We start from the raw sequence: 15,466 nt of genomic DNA on the forward strand, positions 1-15,466 counted from the left end.
AATGTAGCTCCCCACGTGAAAATCAGACTCGGGGTATGCAAAGTCGTCCCACACTGGTTGTATGACGTACAAATCTTGCTCTTGTGAACCTTATCAATGCCACTTGTTCTTGTTTGATGAACGATGGCCAAGAGCTTTCGCATTTCATTTCATATACGTCTCCTGGTCCAGCTTTGAATGACTTCGAGTCCTGATCATGGCTTCAACATTACCGGAAGGAGCTCTAAACAAGATTGTAGACTCGGTGAAAAGCCTCATTACTCCGGCTAAAGGCACTGACACCACCAAATCGGCGCAAAGTACGTCACCGGCGGGAACGGAAAAGGTTCCAATGACAAATACCGAGCAAACCTTGCACATGGAGGAAGCAGCGCCGGTTGAGCACGAGACTGTGAAGCGCGTCGAACACGAAGTGGTGGAGACTATTGTCAACAAAGATGTTCACCAGGATCATTACCACCGCACCGTTCAGCCCATCAAGGAAAGGGTAGTCCTTCCTACTAAACACATCTACATCGAAACCGGGTCTGACCGCGAGTATGACCACCGAGATGTAGCGGCGACTGCCGAGGGGTCGCAGAGGGATGCCCACAGGTATCCAGATGAGGGCAGAGTCGAGGAGCCTCGGCGCGCCGGGATGGTTGCCCCTAACCAGGATGCAGAAGGGTAAGTGAAAAGCTCAATGTGGCAGCTCACCCGAATCCATCTTACCTCTGAATCAATACTCACATTGTCTACTAGCTATGTTGAGGAAAGGGTCAGGCATGTGGTGACAAATGAAACCATTATACCGCCACCCATCGAGACAACTCAACACGTCCACAAAACTCGCCACTTGGCCCCAGGGCAACAGTCTGCTACTAATACGTCCAAGCCCGGTTTGGATAGATCCCAAGAAAAGTCGGCATCTCCAAAAGACGTTGATGCAAGCGAAGCACATTGAGGGCCATGACCATAATTACAACCCAAAAGAGTGACGCAGACATGAAAGTGAGGGAATAAAAAGAAAAGCAGTGACAGCCGAAAGCTTTGTTCGTATGGTGATATTCGAGGCCCGGTATAGCTGGCTGGCTGCGTTCGGTCACGTTGCACACCGCCTACATGATGGCCAATAGGCCTCTGAGCAGCAAAAGTGGTGCCATGGCGATTTTTGATGATACTCATAGAGGTACAAATTTTGGCGACAGGAAATTAAAATGCGCAGGAACGGATATCTAATTGGCAGGAATTCCCACAACATATACACCTACCTTGGCCTTGCTCCTACTAAAGGGCAGCCCCAAATTGAATGCGTGGCGGTACTGGAAGATACTATGACAAGAATAAATGGATTGGCCTTCCTACAAATCTGCTTGGTGACAGCAAACCGATCCTCTCCGGAATAAAACACTGTGCGAGATGATTCCAGTAACCTACTCTTCCCAAAGTGTTCAAGAACACTCGGTGGACTAGGACACATTGATTCAAGTAAATATTACCTACTCGACTGCCCTTTGCATCCATATGGCCATTGCATGTGCCTGCAACCTCGGGTTATTGGTTCCACTGGGGCGTCCCGTCCTAATTGTCAGGGTTTTCTTCATGTTCTCGTGCCGAGCCCGGGTCATTTCATTCAGCGGGTCTCTTAACCAATCTATTTATTGCCTTCTACAGATCCGACTCGGACCAGCTGAGTAGCGTGGCTCGGAGGGCGTGACTCTTCTCCATCGGGGATCCATCCGTATTGTTTTTATTCTATCAAGGGCGCAGATAGGGGGGGGGGAAGCCATGTGCTTGGGATCATGCACGGGTTCCTTTGACGGGATAGTGACTCGAAAATGTAGCACTCACATGGCCTCGTGTACTGACAAAGGGAAATATGGAGACGCTTGAGCTGACATTACATTGAACAAAAATATGCGTCTGGTAAGATGTGACCGAGAGCACAGGCAGAAGATTAGACGTGATGTTGGCGGGTAACTCATGAATGCTGTGCTCATGGAATATTCACATTTTTGGGGTTTCTGAAATAGAATATTCAAAGTTTATTGAGAAAATACTGTATTATCAAGATTGTAAGTTGATTGGATATCATTTGAAAACAAATGCCTGCGCCAAACTATTGTCCCGCATCAAAACAAAACAAAACACTATTCTGCAAAACTCCATATCTTGATCTGAAATTGATGACAAACCCCATTTCCCCGTTTTCAATATTTTCATATTTCTCATAAGAAACTCCTCCTTCACCGTCAGTTGACCGCGACCATGCGCCCAGACATGAGATCCGCGTATCCAGGAAGTCCGTGACGCTCAAAGACGACATCTGGCATGACGAGCGACCGCGGCCTCAGGAAGTCGTCAATCTCGGCTTCTTGTACGGCGGTTTCAAAGCTCGGCGGTTCGAGCGACTCGAGCACCGCGTCGCTAGACTCGACGCCGACCTGCAGCGGCACGCCGACCATGATGCTGTAGCTGTTGCCGCTGCACGACAGGGACACGGTCATCCAGAGGACATAGGCTCGAGATGCAATGCACGAGTGGAATGAGGGGATAAACGTTTTCTTGTGCGTCGGCAACTCGATGGGGATTTTCAAGCTCGCCGTGTGGTAAACGGGAGATGCGTATTTGGTAGAGTCTTTGCTGCCTCGACGGCTTCTGGATTCGTCATGATTCGAACGGTCCGTGTCGGAAAGAATATCGCTGCCGTTGGTGCTCGCCGTGTCTGCCGAATAGGTCGATCCTCTTCGCGTCTCGCCCTTGAGGCTTTGCTGCCAGTTGCAATTGTCAATCGGGATGGCTGAGATGGATGTGGCCGTCGGATACGATCCGCGGCTGTCGGCACCGTAGACTCGTGTCCAGTCTCCCATGTTGGGGAAGCTTCTGATGGCTCCATTGCAGTAGTAGGTCAATGCCGTGACCTTGGACGATACACCAATCACTCTGGGTGGTAGAGATTGGGCCGAGGCTGGATCAAAGACGAGGTCTACATGAGCTACTGTTTTGGAAGCTGTAGCGCCGTCTGGACTCAGCATGATAGCCCCTGGTTGCTTGGCCGAGACTGTGACTTTGCCAACCTTTCCAGAGAGTAGTGATTTCCTCATTGTCTTGCTCTTGGACATTTTGTACACTGCATCTTTGGGACCAATTGCCAGTGGTGCATGTTCGGCGTGTGCAGGCAAGACTCGAATCTGTTGAGAAGCCTCGAGGATCCTTGCCCTCTTTCCGTGCCTGTCCTCCTCGGCAAGTACCCTGGCAACTATGCAGTACTCGACTCGTGCCATCTCGGGAGACATGTCATCCTGACCGCTCCACGGCCCCATGGATGGAGGCAAGTTGAGATGGGTGTCATGTACGGCAGAGGTGTCAACCTTGTGGTTGCAGGCATTGATTGTAAGTTGGTTGGGAACGACAAAATTGAATGGAATATCATAGGTTTGACCAGCGCGGTAAATCCTCGAGCCAGGATACGACGAGTCTGGAATCGGCATTTCGAGCTTCAAGAATGTGTGTGATGTCGTGTGAGGGGCACGAACGCCATCCATGCGTGTCTTTGTCGTTCCCAGCAAAAGTATCTGGACCTTGTCGAAAGGGGTGTCCTTGGCGACCTGGATCTTGGTGTGACCAGAGATGGAGGACGCTGATGTATATACCCGGGTCGCATAATGATTGTCGAGTTGAATTGTCATGTTGGACTTGATGCCAGCAAACATTTGTGTGACGTTGCCGACTGCGGCCGTCTCCTGTCCAGATGAGGAGAACATGGTCGCAGTGTGTTGATCAACGGTTTGGCAATCAAAAAAAAAAAAAAAAAAAAAAAGGTCTTGTTATTCAAGAACTCGTTTTCCTCAGGTAATTATGGGCCTGTTGGATATGGACGTGTTATCATGTATGATATATCGTGAGCGGCGTGATGACTGATGGTTGTCCCAAGGTGGTCGTAGGTCTTTGAAGTGCCGTGTCTGTGTCACTGCTTCGTCATGTTCCAATGTTGCATGCGGGCAAGATGATGCAGTGTGTGTGGAGTGACCAGATGTTGTTCCCTACATGTTGACAAGAGAGTTTTCTGGGCGCTGCCTTATATTTGACAGCCGTGGGAATGATTGCCAACACGAACTAACAACAGTTTGCTATGTTTTAGGCCCAAAGTTGGTGCTAAGAGTCACCGTGATGGAGAACAGAAGGAGAAAAAAAAAAAAGGGTACCAACACCTCCCGCAATCCCGCATTTCATAAGCCATTGTAGCTAGAGGGCGGGAAAAGCGTTGGTTCTTCGGTCAAGATTGTGTCTGACCCCATGCTGCCCTTCCCCAGCTATGGGCACAGGGAGGTAAGCGACTGGGCTGAGGTCATTGGATAGACTGATGGCACCTTGCAGCCGGTCGCTAAGCTCAGGCCGGAGATGCGCCCTTCATGTTGTAAGGGAGCGGGACTAAACCTACTTGAGCGGGCTCGTGGTGTTGGAGTCCAGTCACATTCTGCCAGAGGCCGGACCGGCCTTGTTAGGAAAACAACTTTGACCGCAAATACTCGATCTGTAAGCGGTTTCACAGTGACACAACATGTGGATACATTTTCCCCCGAAGCACACGGCTTCGGCTTCGGAGTTGGTGGACCTGCTCACAACGGCGGCTTTCAAGTCCGCATTGAGCTCCATATCATTGCACTAGTATTTAGTATGCGCCTTTCGTAGGTTTGCTAATGTAATACCTATAGACGACCAGTCAGTGACTGGCTTTCCCGCGCGACACAAGATGATGCACTGGACAGAAAGGTTCCCGCTTTAGGGCGTAGCTTCTAGAAGTTGTAGATCAGAATCTGGTGATGATGCGGGCTTTCTTACCGTCAAAACTATCGTCATTAAGTTGAATCATCGGGGTTTGTTTTGTCCTAGTTGGTGATATAATAAGCACTTGATATTAGAAAACTATGCTATGCCGTTTAGCATTTGGTATGAACGCCTCATTTATTCTTGTTGTATAATCCATTTGCAGTTTTAGCGCAGATTGCAAGCTTTGATGGAAATAGATGGTACTACTCAGATCGTCCACCTGCTAGTATCGCCGGAAGATTGCAAGCGACAGGGAACAACTCTTGAAATGAATGACGAGTCACTAGATCGGAGCTCACAATACCATGCATTTGAATCACGAACAATGGTCGACACTGTGGCATGGAAGGAAAAATAGAACAGACCCTTGGCCAGGGTACAGTTCCGACCTCGGACTGGATCAAAGACTGACTTCCACCACCGTCTGTCTCTCTCCCAGCAGCTTGGGTCCACCGGTAAACTACGGAAGTATATCGCCGCTCCACTCTGTCTTTTGGGAGTCGTCTCATGTTCAAAAAGCCAATAAAATTCAACAGACAGCAAAGCACAACTATTAATGGATCAAACAGTGTTTCGTTCTCGCGTTGATTCTTTTGAAACATGAGCAGGTACTCGGGTTTCTACCAAACAAGCTGTCTTTTGACCAAAGATTACCATGGAAAACCAGCCAATAACAAAACACATGGCCTGAAAATGCAAGGACGGAATATACGATAGTACATGGTCTATAGTAAATGGATGCATGCTCCTCCACAGCCCCGCATCCCCCATTTCATGCCCTCCAGCCCAAAAGAAGCTGGAAGCCATATTCAAGTGTAGCAAACAACATACACAAACTATTGCTTGGACCCCTACCTAGAGCTTTCTCCATGTCTTGGCATGACTCTTTCGCCCCCCACGAGTCATTGACCTCGACCCTATGGAAAGGCTGAAAAAAAGAAAAGACAAACATGGGGCGCATGGCATTTGACGTTTCCACGAGCGCGCGCGCGCTATAGCCACCTAGGTTAGGCTATTAGTCTATCAAGGGGATCAAGGAGGTGGTACGCCTTTGCAACGACAAGTATGCCAACAAGTTCCAACAGACCACGTCAGCAGCCTAGTATGACTTTTTAGTTCACAAAAGGTTCGCGTATTGGCAAGACATGGACTAAACAATGTTGATTCTGAGGATGACCCAGAGACTACATCCTACATCATTCCATCTGATTCTATCTTGTACCAGGTAGTGGTCTTTGCTCTCAGATTTGACCCCCTTTCGTCTACGATGCAAACTCTATTCTATCGTCTAGCAACATAAGCTGACACTTTTGTGATTCCATGTACTCTTGCACAAAAAAGAACAGCAGACACTCTCTAGTCCCACGAAATGTACAGCATAATTCCGGCGCCCAGAGCAATAGCCGCAAACTGGACCAAAGTCTTCTGCAGCTCGGCCTTTTTGTTCGGGCCCGTCTCGAGGAGTTCGGGAATAACTGCCACAGTTCCAACATACAAAAAGGTGCCGGCCGTAAAGGGAAGCAAGAGATCGCCATAGGTCAGAGAGGTTCCAAAGAGACCACCGCGCAGAGTGACTGCATCACCAGCCGAGTTGCCGCCAAACTCTTGAACAGCAATGCCAATCAAGGTTCCGAGTAGGGCCCCGAGGGCAGTGACAAACTGCGCTCCCATTGCAGCGCGCTTGGAGAATCCGGATTGCACGAGCAGAGCAAAATCGCCGACTTCATGTGGAATTTCGTGAAAGAATACAGCGACTGTAGTTGTTGCGCCAATGGTGGGCGATGAGTAGAATGAAGCCGCCATTGCGAGGCCATCGGTAATGTTGTGAGTAAAGTCAGCGCTACATTACCGTCAGCATTATTGTCCCAGAGTATATCGCCGCTTAAAAAACGGCATGCCAGATCAAGCGTACATCATGTTTAGATAGCCTCCAAGCTTGACGCTAGGATTAATCTCCTTTTCGACATGGGCTGCCGGCTCTGCATTGCCATTGGCCTTTTTCCTAGACTTTACCTCTCCCTCTACAACTTGTACCGATGTCGAAGATCCCTGGACCTGGGAAGCATCCCCATGCTCGTGGGCTCCGTGACTGTGGTCGTGGCCGTGGCCGCCCGTCGCAATGCGGAGCCCCTTGTCCATGGCAACAAATGTCATGAAGCCAGCCAAGATGGCAGCACCAAGCAAGAGATTCCTGTTGGGCTCGACCAAGACAAACTTGACGTGCTCGGGGCTGTCCTCGCCGAGAAAGATCTCTGGGAGCAGGTGGAACAAGGTGTCTCCCATTAGACCGCCGACGGCAAAGGCCACCATGACGGACAGCGAGGACGGGTCGATATTGGGAGGGCACAATGCGAGGAGGAAATTTGGCGGTCCAGAAATGTATAGCGTGGCAAGAATGGCGTTTACTGCTGGGCTACCGGGGAAAAGAACACCAAAGATTCGGGATGTCAGGGTGGAGGCGCCGGCAGAGTCGGCCAACTTCTCGGCGCTCAGATCCGCAACCACCGGGCATAGCTGGGGCAATTCATGTCAGCGACTATTGCTCTTGTAAATGAAGGCCGTCCCGGTACGCACTTGGAGTCTTTCCTCAATATCTTCTAGACTGAGGGATGCGGCCGATACGCCGGTTCCTTGGGTTCCGTTGACGGCGGCCGCAATGGAGACCAGGCCTAGCGCTAGCAGCGAGACGCGGCAGAGGAAACCTCGAGCTATCATCTTGTAGATTTTTTCACCTTTCACAATCGATGTCGGTCTGTCTTTCTGCTCGCGATCTGCGGTTTATTTCTAAACTCGAAAACAGTAAGAATCATGTCAGGCGGAAAGTCACAGTCCTCGAGACCCTCAAGGCACAGCGCGCGCGCACTTATGCACCGCTAGTGGGCTGCGGGCGCCACAGATTAAGCTGCCGAGCTCGGATCTGATAAGGAGGTGAGATGTACGGAATGACGTTATAATTCGGCGGCCCAAGTTATATCCGAGCAGATCTGTGGCTTGTTTTTTGTCTCCTGGGATTATTCATTTTGCATTTCCTGTTTTACACAGCATGCTCGAGTGTTGGGACAAATATATATTCTCCCCATTCTCGAATTACAAGTTGTAAGCGGCATTTTGCTGCTGCGATATGGTGAGTGAGTCCATTACATTCAACGACCGCTACTTCACGACCAACGACAACCAAACGGGATGATTTTCTCGAATGTAAAATCCCTTGCTTTTGGGCAGAATTTCGTACCTATACCGCCTTATTGGCAGTTGGGACTGCCCTCTCGTATTGGGTCAGTTAGCGACACCACGTTGGTCCCACATGCGCCGCCACGATAAATTAGTGAGATTGGGTCAAATCGAGAGCTGAAGCGTCAAGTATAAATCTCATAGAATCCTCTCATATCAAATCCGGCACTCTCGTATGTTCCGCCTCAGTTTATATAGAGCGCTTAACATGAAAGATGGTTTAAGGAGAAAAAAAAAAGAAGAAGAAGAATATGTTGTTGGAGACGAGAAACATTACGTCTTTTATGCGTCAACTTTTGGTTACGTTCCAGCATGAGCTAGCATGCAGCAAAGAGCACGAAACGACTTGATCTCACGCCTGGTAGGCAAAGAAAACACGATGCTTAACAATGTTGCATCCTATATGGCTGGTATATCATAGGCTTAAAACGGTAGTATGCCTGAAGTCCGGAGTTTGTGACACCATCTTCAACGGCGATCAAATCACATTATCATATACATTCATCTAGAGCGTTTGGCACATTTGGTACTGAATTCCACGCCTCGCGTTTTGGTATACGACCAAGATCCTACATCCCGAGATATTTATGGGTACTAATCTTACTCCAGCATCTGTACGGATCTTGCAGATAGATAATGAAGAAAGATATTGGTTCGGGTCGTAAAAGCTGTATCGTGCTGCTGGCCGTCCACCACGGTATCACATTCCCAAATGGCAAGACAAAGATGGCTACGCTCCCGTGGCACGGCGAATCATATGATTGAGCGCCGTCTGTTGCTTGAACCTTTGCATCTTCTATTCCCATATGTGCTTTCCAATCAAATATCAATATTGAATAATATGCCATCTGCGATTTGCAGGCTGTGTAATCAATGAACCCAAAACTCCATCACTATGCATTATCCTTGAGTCATCAAGACTCCATCTATCATTTCAATATCATATGTGCCATTTCCCATTCCAATTCATTCCCTTATCCTAAGTCATTCCCTACCATTGGTCAGGGCCAAAGTGTGTACCGTTTTCCACGGTTTTAAAGGCGCAAGCTTGCCAGTCGCAGCCCTGCTTGTAAATTTCAGTTCCCCACCAGCTGAATCCGTCCATCCAGCCTGGGAAGATGAATCCAAAGAACACCACAACAATGCCCACAGCGAGACCAGAGTCAAGCGCCGCACTCAGTGTCATTGTGTACTTGGCCCACCAGGCACCAGCCCGGTTCTTGATCAAGTGGTTGAAGATGTAGCAAACCAAAGCCCAGACCGAGAAGTTTAGACCAGTAGCTGGTGGAATCCAGCTAAGTGACCCAAAGAGTACTGGGAGGTTGATCTTGCGAATTATCGTGTTCTTCTTGCCTCGGGCATACAGCCAGAGCGGGATGGGGGCAATGGCACCAATCAAGAAGCCCCAAACCAATGGTCGATATGTTGCGCCAGGTCCAAAGAACTCGGATGGACCAACTACACCCCACAGAATTGAGCCATTGAAATGAACCCTGGCAATTGGGCAGGTAAAACCGTTGATTGCCTGCGGGGTGCACAAACCGGGGATATTGGCGAACATCCAGTTGAGCACACCAATTTGTGTCAGCGAGGAGATGATTGTGGCGGCCATTTGCACTTTGAAAAGAATCCTTGGCGGAATCTTCATATAGTGTCCCAGTTTGAGATCTGCTGCGAACTTGATGCCCTGCGCCGAGGAGATATAACCATATGTTACGAATACCATGTTCGCCAAAGGCCGTCCCGGAAACACGGCACCGGCAATCAGCTGGCAGATGAGGTAGATACTGCTGTGTTGATTCGTGACGGCCATGACGATACCAATGGGAATAAAGAGTACAGAGCAGATGCCCAATGCCAGAAGCAGTCCATACCATGGCAGGTGAATCGGGTAGCTTTGGAGAATTGTTAGTCGGCGAACTGAACTGGGTGCGCGTATTGGTAAACTTACTATTCGACGACGAACATGCCGACTGCTGTCATAACTGCTGCGGTGAGCAAGTACCATGATAGAGGCGCATCTTTGTAGCGCTTCATCAATCTGTTATGGACATCTTCCCGACTAAGAAGATCGTCAAAATTTGGGGTCGACCTCCTCATTCCTAGGTCGCCAGGTTGCCTAGTGATTGGCGAGAGACTGTTATTCTCAGTGCCAAGTGGCTCATACGATGGCTTCCCTTCTTCCTCAACTTCCTTTAGAGATCTTCTCCACTGTGTCCAAATATCCCTTCCATGCCAACAAGCCGTGTGTGTAAGTAAAGAGGCTAGACCCGCAAATTGTAGCCCATAACTGAGGACATAGGTGATGGGCAGGAAGACTCTGCTATAATTTTTGTAGGCATCCTTGTCAAAAACAAAGTCCGAAGTGAGGATCCTGCTGACATCGTAAACGTTGCCAGTATTGTCAAAGACGGACGCCGAAAGTATAGGCATGTATGATGAGTAGAATAAGTTGGCATAGTACGCGATCGGCGCAACGATCCACATGACAATGACCAAACCACCAACAACATTCATGGCTGCCCAAAACGGTGTGAGGAGGGGCGAGCCAATGTAGGCAATTTGTGCCCAGTCAAAAGTGAGTGGGAACAGACCCAAGCCAGAGGCAACTCCGAAGAGGTTTGCCACAACCACATTATCCGGCGCAAACCAGGTGATGACGTTGAAGTAGCTCAGAGCTGGCATCAGAAGACCTGGAATGAAGTAGAAAATGAACGATGAGAAGAAAATCAGGTAGAAGAACTTCCAACGGCTCATCCTCCATCCATTTGCGGGCTTGTTCTCTTCCTTGTGCAGAGTGCCGAACATGGCTGCCGACATTAAGGTTCCCGGCCATATCATGCCGCTGGGACGGACCAAAAAGCGCCGAGAGAGACCGGCAAAGGCGTAGCCTAGGATTTGAGTCGACAGCGTCAGAAGTAGCTGGTAGACAATGGTCGCATCCTGCTTGTAGAATTGCGTCTGTTCGACAATGACGTCGGTTGCGAACGCAAATCCGAACGAGACGTTACTGCTGACATAGACACAGCTGTGCTCCTTCTCATTCCAGCGTCCTTGTGCCAGCCATAGCCGAAATCTTTGAGCCCGACTCCGTTGCTTTACAGGGGGAACTCCAGGGTCTGTGGGTGATCCTGCGGCGGAGATGGCAACACGCACGCCGTCGACAAACTCTTCCTCGGGGTCGTCATCTCGTTTGAGCAGGAGATCCCACAGAAGACCGAGGGGATGCACAAGCAACAATGCTATAACGGGTGTAATCGCAACACTAGGGTATCTCAAAGAAAAAAACAGGTTGGTGGAAGATCCAAGCACAGCGAATAGTGTTGAAAGAATCCACATGCGGGGTGTACTTATGGACAGCGTATAGTTGTCAGTTGGCGCAACGGAAGCTCGTACTTGGGAGTATGGCGAGTTATCTGGTGGATCGTCCTCGTTTATGGATTCGATCTCGCTCTCGTCGCCAGACTCGCCCATGTATTCAGAGACGTCTGACTTTGCGTCGGACATGGTATCTTCAACCAGTGAAGTTTCGGTGACACCAAAGCGGCCCGAAAGGCCGCTTACAGAGATGGAACCCCCAAGGATCTCCTCGGATTTCCTTTTCATTCGCATTGACGAGGTACTTGCTCTTCCCAATGTGCCCGACCTGCTAACGGTGCCCGTCCTGCTCAGAGTGCCAAATGATCTGGTGGTACTCTGAGATTTGCGCCTCCTGTTGCGCACCTCCTCCACGTCTCGATCGTTGTATATGTCTTCTTCATTTTGATTTTCGGTAATCTCTTCAGTGACAGGATTGATCGGCGCAGCTCCATAGGAGCCGGTGCCGAAGCCCGGCGACGACCTCAGCAAAAGCGGTGCCCTCGACATTGGATCTCGTTGCTCGGGATCGTCGGGGAGGTTAGTGAGTTCAGACTCGTTGTAGTTGGTCAAGGATGAATCTGAATCAGGATGGTCGTTCGAGGAAGGGCCATGGGGATCAACAGCAGCAGAGTCCGTGAGTAATAGTTCCTCCAGCTCAAAGCCCTGGTCAGCAGGCGGAGGAGATTGGTCACGACTTATAATATTCTCGGCGGAGGTCGCATCATCCAGCGAGGGGCAGGCAGCCGCAGTGGATCGATCTGCAGTTATGGGTCTCAACGGGAAGGTCTGTCCAGTAGTAGTTGGGGTGGGGGCCTTGTGAGAATCGTCATTGCTTTTCGCAGTCGGGTTCGGCATCAAGTCAAGGCTTTGGTTGGGACAAGATGGGGACCTCAAGCTGACCTCAATGGGCGCAGGGGAAACAACCGGGAGGAAGGTACAAGAGGTACCGTTTGGAATGAACCAGCGCGAGGCCAACCAAGCAAGGCAGGGCAAGTAGTAGGAGGGATTTAGGGAGCAGGATGACACACACACCAAGCAGGGAATGGATGGAAAATGGAATGGAAAATGGATACACCCTGGTGGGTGGCCTTGGAAAAAAACAAACAGAGCGAATGGTGGACCAGAAGGGAGGGTCACAGTGAGAGGTGAGATACAGGCGGTCGATGTGATAGCGCTACTGGCACGTAAGTGAAATAGGTTAGGTATGTAGGTCAATGTATGCAGGCCCAAGGGTGCGCATCTATGCTGTCATCAGGCGACTGTTCAGGGCCGGAATGTCTTAGCACACGTGGCCACCAAAGACAGACAGTCAGAACGACGGGATGGGGTGTGAAAACTGATGCGTCTGCTTGCTGAGCGGTATATCGCGCGTTTGGGATGTCAGATGTTGTCGAGTAGCGGGAGCATAAAGAAGAGCGGCTGAGTCGGTAAGTACCCAGCAGCCAAGAAGAAACAGGTACAAATCACTAAAAGAATTGTCGTCAATTAACCTATTTAGTCTAGGTTCACCAAGAGTATTTGCGGCGCCATTAGCGGTCGAGTGACATGTAAACTCTGTGCTGACTAGGTAAAAAGTCTGCTAAAAGCCTTTCTAGTCAAGCGCTATATGCGCCTGCGGAACGGCCACCAAGGAACGCATCAGACGGGCACGATTGGGTATGGGCTGGTTTTATTTTCAGCACGCGGCTTTCCTAGAGACGCATCGTGATGGCCGATCGGTTGACTGATTGATTAGATGCAGCAGAGATTAGATAAACAGGTAGGAACCAAGAAAAAGAGACTTTCCAAATCATCAGATCGCTTCTTCTATGCAGCACAAGCATCTCGGACCTGATTCACCCTGCATATCTGGTCGCTCGGGTATGCTCTTTTGACTTCTGTCAAAATAACCGCAACATCATTGGATGCACGGACGGTCTTGTCTGCAAGCACTCAAGCACTCCATTTTCTCCTCCACGACCCCGGCGGCCGGTCCAACCGACCTGCAGATCACCACGCATAATACCCTTGTTGCCCATTCGTGCGCCGCAGATATGCTCGCCGGTCAGGAATAGACATTCTGGGGAAAGCTAGAAAAATCTGCAAAACATTATCTACTATATTGAAATTAAAAAATTCAGAGAATATGATTACTATAGTGGCGGTCTTGCCGTGTTGCATTGACAAAAGCAGATTTTCTCGCCTTGAGCAGGCCACAAGCTTGACAAGTTCATCTAGCTAGCACCCAGGACACCGAGCTTTGAAAATCGCGGGCAAGCAAGGGCCTTGTTCGGGGTCTTAGTGCCCTTCTGAGCCCCGACTCCTGGGCTCCGATCGTTTTTCGACGTGCCCTGAGCCTGCCGAAAGCTTGGTTTTTCCAGCACTACGATTGCCGTCCTCCACAGCAGTCAACCAACCTTGCCCAGTGAACATCTTGCGCTCCCTGCTTGGGCACTGGCGGGGCATCCTAATTGCTAGTGTGAATCATCAGCCTGCCCGAAGTCCGTCCACCGCCCACTGGTTTAACGGGCGCGCCGCAGAGACCATCCGATTTCAACTCACATCACCTGTTTTGATAAGTTCGGTTGGGGTGGTCCACCATATCGCGATCGTTGGCATCAATTACCAAGCGACCAGATTCTCAAGTCCGGTATTGGCCTTGCGAGGATGCAGCAGCCAGGTCCTGCTCTTGACGCCGATATGAATTCGTCCACGCTCAACGCAGCCAAGAACCAGCTCCGGGCCTTGATGAAGCAGCGTCTGGCCAATATCCCATCCGACTCGGTTACTTCACAAAGTCGGTATCTGACCGATCGCAATGTAAACAAATGAGGCTGACGAACGCCAAGGGCTAATGCAAAGCTACTAGGTTCCCACGTCTTCAACTCACTCTCACGGTTTGAACCATACATCAATGCAAAGAGAGTTGCGGTCTACCTTTCCATGCCGCACGGCGAGATCCAGACGGATCCCGTCGTGAGGCATGCTCTGTCATCTGGCAAGCAGGTTTTCGTCCCTTATCTGCACAAATCCGGCCTGCCCCCCGGTGAGGGACCAGCCAGGCTCATGGACATGGTGAGTTTGAACGACATTGCAGACTATGAGTCGCTTCAGCCCGACAAATGGGGTATCCCGAGCGTCGACGCCGCGACCGTCAATCAGCGGCAGCGCAGCGTCGGCGAGCTTGATGGTAATGTCTCGGCCGATGTTCCGCTTGATCTAATTCTATTGCCCGGCGTCGCCTTCGATACAGACCCGGAGACGGGCTCTATCCGCAGGCTTGGCCACGGAAAAGGGTTTTATGATTACTTCCTTCACCGATACGCATTACGGGCAAACGAGGAGGAAAGGGCTTCTGATGGTCACCCGGCCATTCTATTATATGCGCTAGCTTTGCGAGAGCAATTCCTCCCGCCCTCATCAGGAGAATCTGTTCCTGTTGGACCTCATGATCAGCCCATTGACGGGCTCTTCCTTGGAGACGGCGACTTCAAGCAGTCATCTCATAGAGCATAGATCTTTGACCATATCCGTGCCCTAATCGTGTTGGGCTTTCCCCCTTTTTTTCATCCTACGCCATTTGAGATATCATGTTGACCGTGCTTATTTCATCAAATATTGTGACCGCCCGAAGCTCCCTAGTCACTGTGGTGTTGTCCAACTTCATACGGCCTCCTGGATGAGCGAAACATTGTCGCCCTTGAGCAAGATTTGACCTGTAAACAAATGAGTTAACCTATTCCACAAAGGCACTGCTTTGCCCAATATGAGGCTACCATACCTAGTGACCTTCTCTTTTCCTCGGGATTTGTCTTGGTAACTTGCTTGACCTCCACGGCGTCGTCGATGACGAGATTCATGAATTCATCGAACCCCTGGAGAGCTGAAGTCAGCGGTAGGCACGCGCCAACGGAGTTCTGTATCGACATACTCTAATCTTTCCCTCAATCCTTATAGCGAGTTGCTCATAGAGCCAGATCTTGACAGTGGCATGCGACTGCAGCAGCTTGAAGATGAAGTTGATGGGAGGGAGGAGCACCTTGCGCCCGCCACCGCCTCCTCGACCAGTCATGTTTGCTGCGGGTTG

General features: G+C 50.1%; 6 protein-coding genes across 6 annotated transcripts; 2 read left to right on the forward strand and 4 right to left on the reverse strand.

Moving 5' to 3' along the window:
• Window positions 1-196: 196 nt before the first annotated feature.
• PFICI_04433 (uncharacterized protein) lies at window positions 197-943 on the forward strand (the record flags this gene model as incomplete). The annotated part of the gene is made up of 2 exons (XM_007833014.1): window positions 197-666; window positions 742-943. 2 exons carry the CDS (start codon window positions 197-199, stop codon window positions 941-943), a joined length of 672 nt encoding a protein of 223 aa, XP_007831205.1.
• A 1,288-nt stretch (window positions 944-2,231) lies between these two features.
• Window positions 2,232-3,743, reverse strand: PFICI_04434 (uncharacterized protein; the record flags this gene model as incomplete). The annotated part of the gene is made up of 1 exon (XM_007833015.1): window positions 2,232-3,743. The coding sequence occupies one exon, from the start codon at window positions 3,741-3,743 to the stop codon at window positions 2,232-2,234; it is 1,512 nt and encodes a 503-aa protein (XP_007831206.1).
• A 2,422-nt stretch (window positions 3,744-6,165) lies between these two features.
• Window positions 6,166-7,524, reverse strand: PFICI_04435 (uncharacterized protein; the record flags this gene model as incomplete). The annotated part of the gene is made up of 3 exons (XM_007833016.1): window positions 6,166-6,649; window positions 6,722-7,323; window positions 7,384-7,524. The coding sequence occupies 3 exons, from the start codon at window positions 7,522-7,524 to the stop codon at window positions 6,166-6,168; spliced, it is 1,227 nt and encodes a 408-aa protein (XP_007831207.1).
• Window positions 7,525-9,031: 1,507 nt separating this feature from the next.
• On the reverse strand, window positions 9,032-12,255 carry PFICI_04436 (uncharacterized protein; the record flags this gene model as incomplete). Its single annotated transcript, XM_007833017.1, has 2 exons — window positions 9,032-9,935; window positions 9,992-12,255. The coding sequence occupies 2 exons, from the start codon at window positions 12,253-12,255 to the stop codon at window positions 9,032-9,034; spliced, it is 3,168 nt and encodes a 1,055-aa protein (XP_007831208.1).
• A 1,791-nt stretch (window positions 12,256-14,046) lies between these two features.
• On the forward strand, window positions 14,047-14,895 carry PFICI_04437 (uncharacterized protein; the record flags this gene model as incomplete). Its single annotated transcript, XM_007833018.1, has 2 exons — window positions 14,047-14,176; window positions 14,249-14,895. 2 exons carry the CDS (start codon window positions 14,047-14,049, stop codon window positions 14,893-14,895), a joined length of 777 nt encoding a protein of 258 aa, XP_007831209.1.
• A 147-nt stretch (window positions 14,896-15,042) lies between these two features.
• Window positions 15,043-15,451, reverse strand: PFICI_04438 (Small nuclear ribonucleoprotein E; the record flags this gene model as incomplete). The annotated part of the gene is made up of 3 exons (XM_007833019.1): window positions 15,043-15,095; window positions 15,161-15,254; window positions 15,311-15,451. 3 exons carry the CDS (start codon window positions 15,449-15,451, stop codon window positions 15,043-15,045), a joined length of 288 nt encoding a protein of 95 aa, XP_007831210.1.
• Between the last annotated feature and the right edge of the window lie 15 nt (window positions 15,452-15,466).

Source organism: Pestalotiopsis fici, assembly GCF_000516985.1.
Source record: "Pestalotiopsis fici W106-1 unplaced genomic scaffold PFICI_Scf_3, whole genome shotgun sequence".
NCBI classification, from domain to species: Eukaryota; Fungi; Ascomycota; class Sordariomycetes; order Amphisphaeriales; family Sporocadaceae; genus Pestalotiopsis; species Pestalotiopsis fici.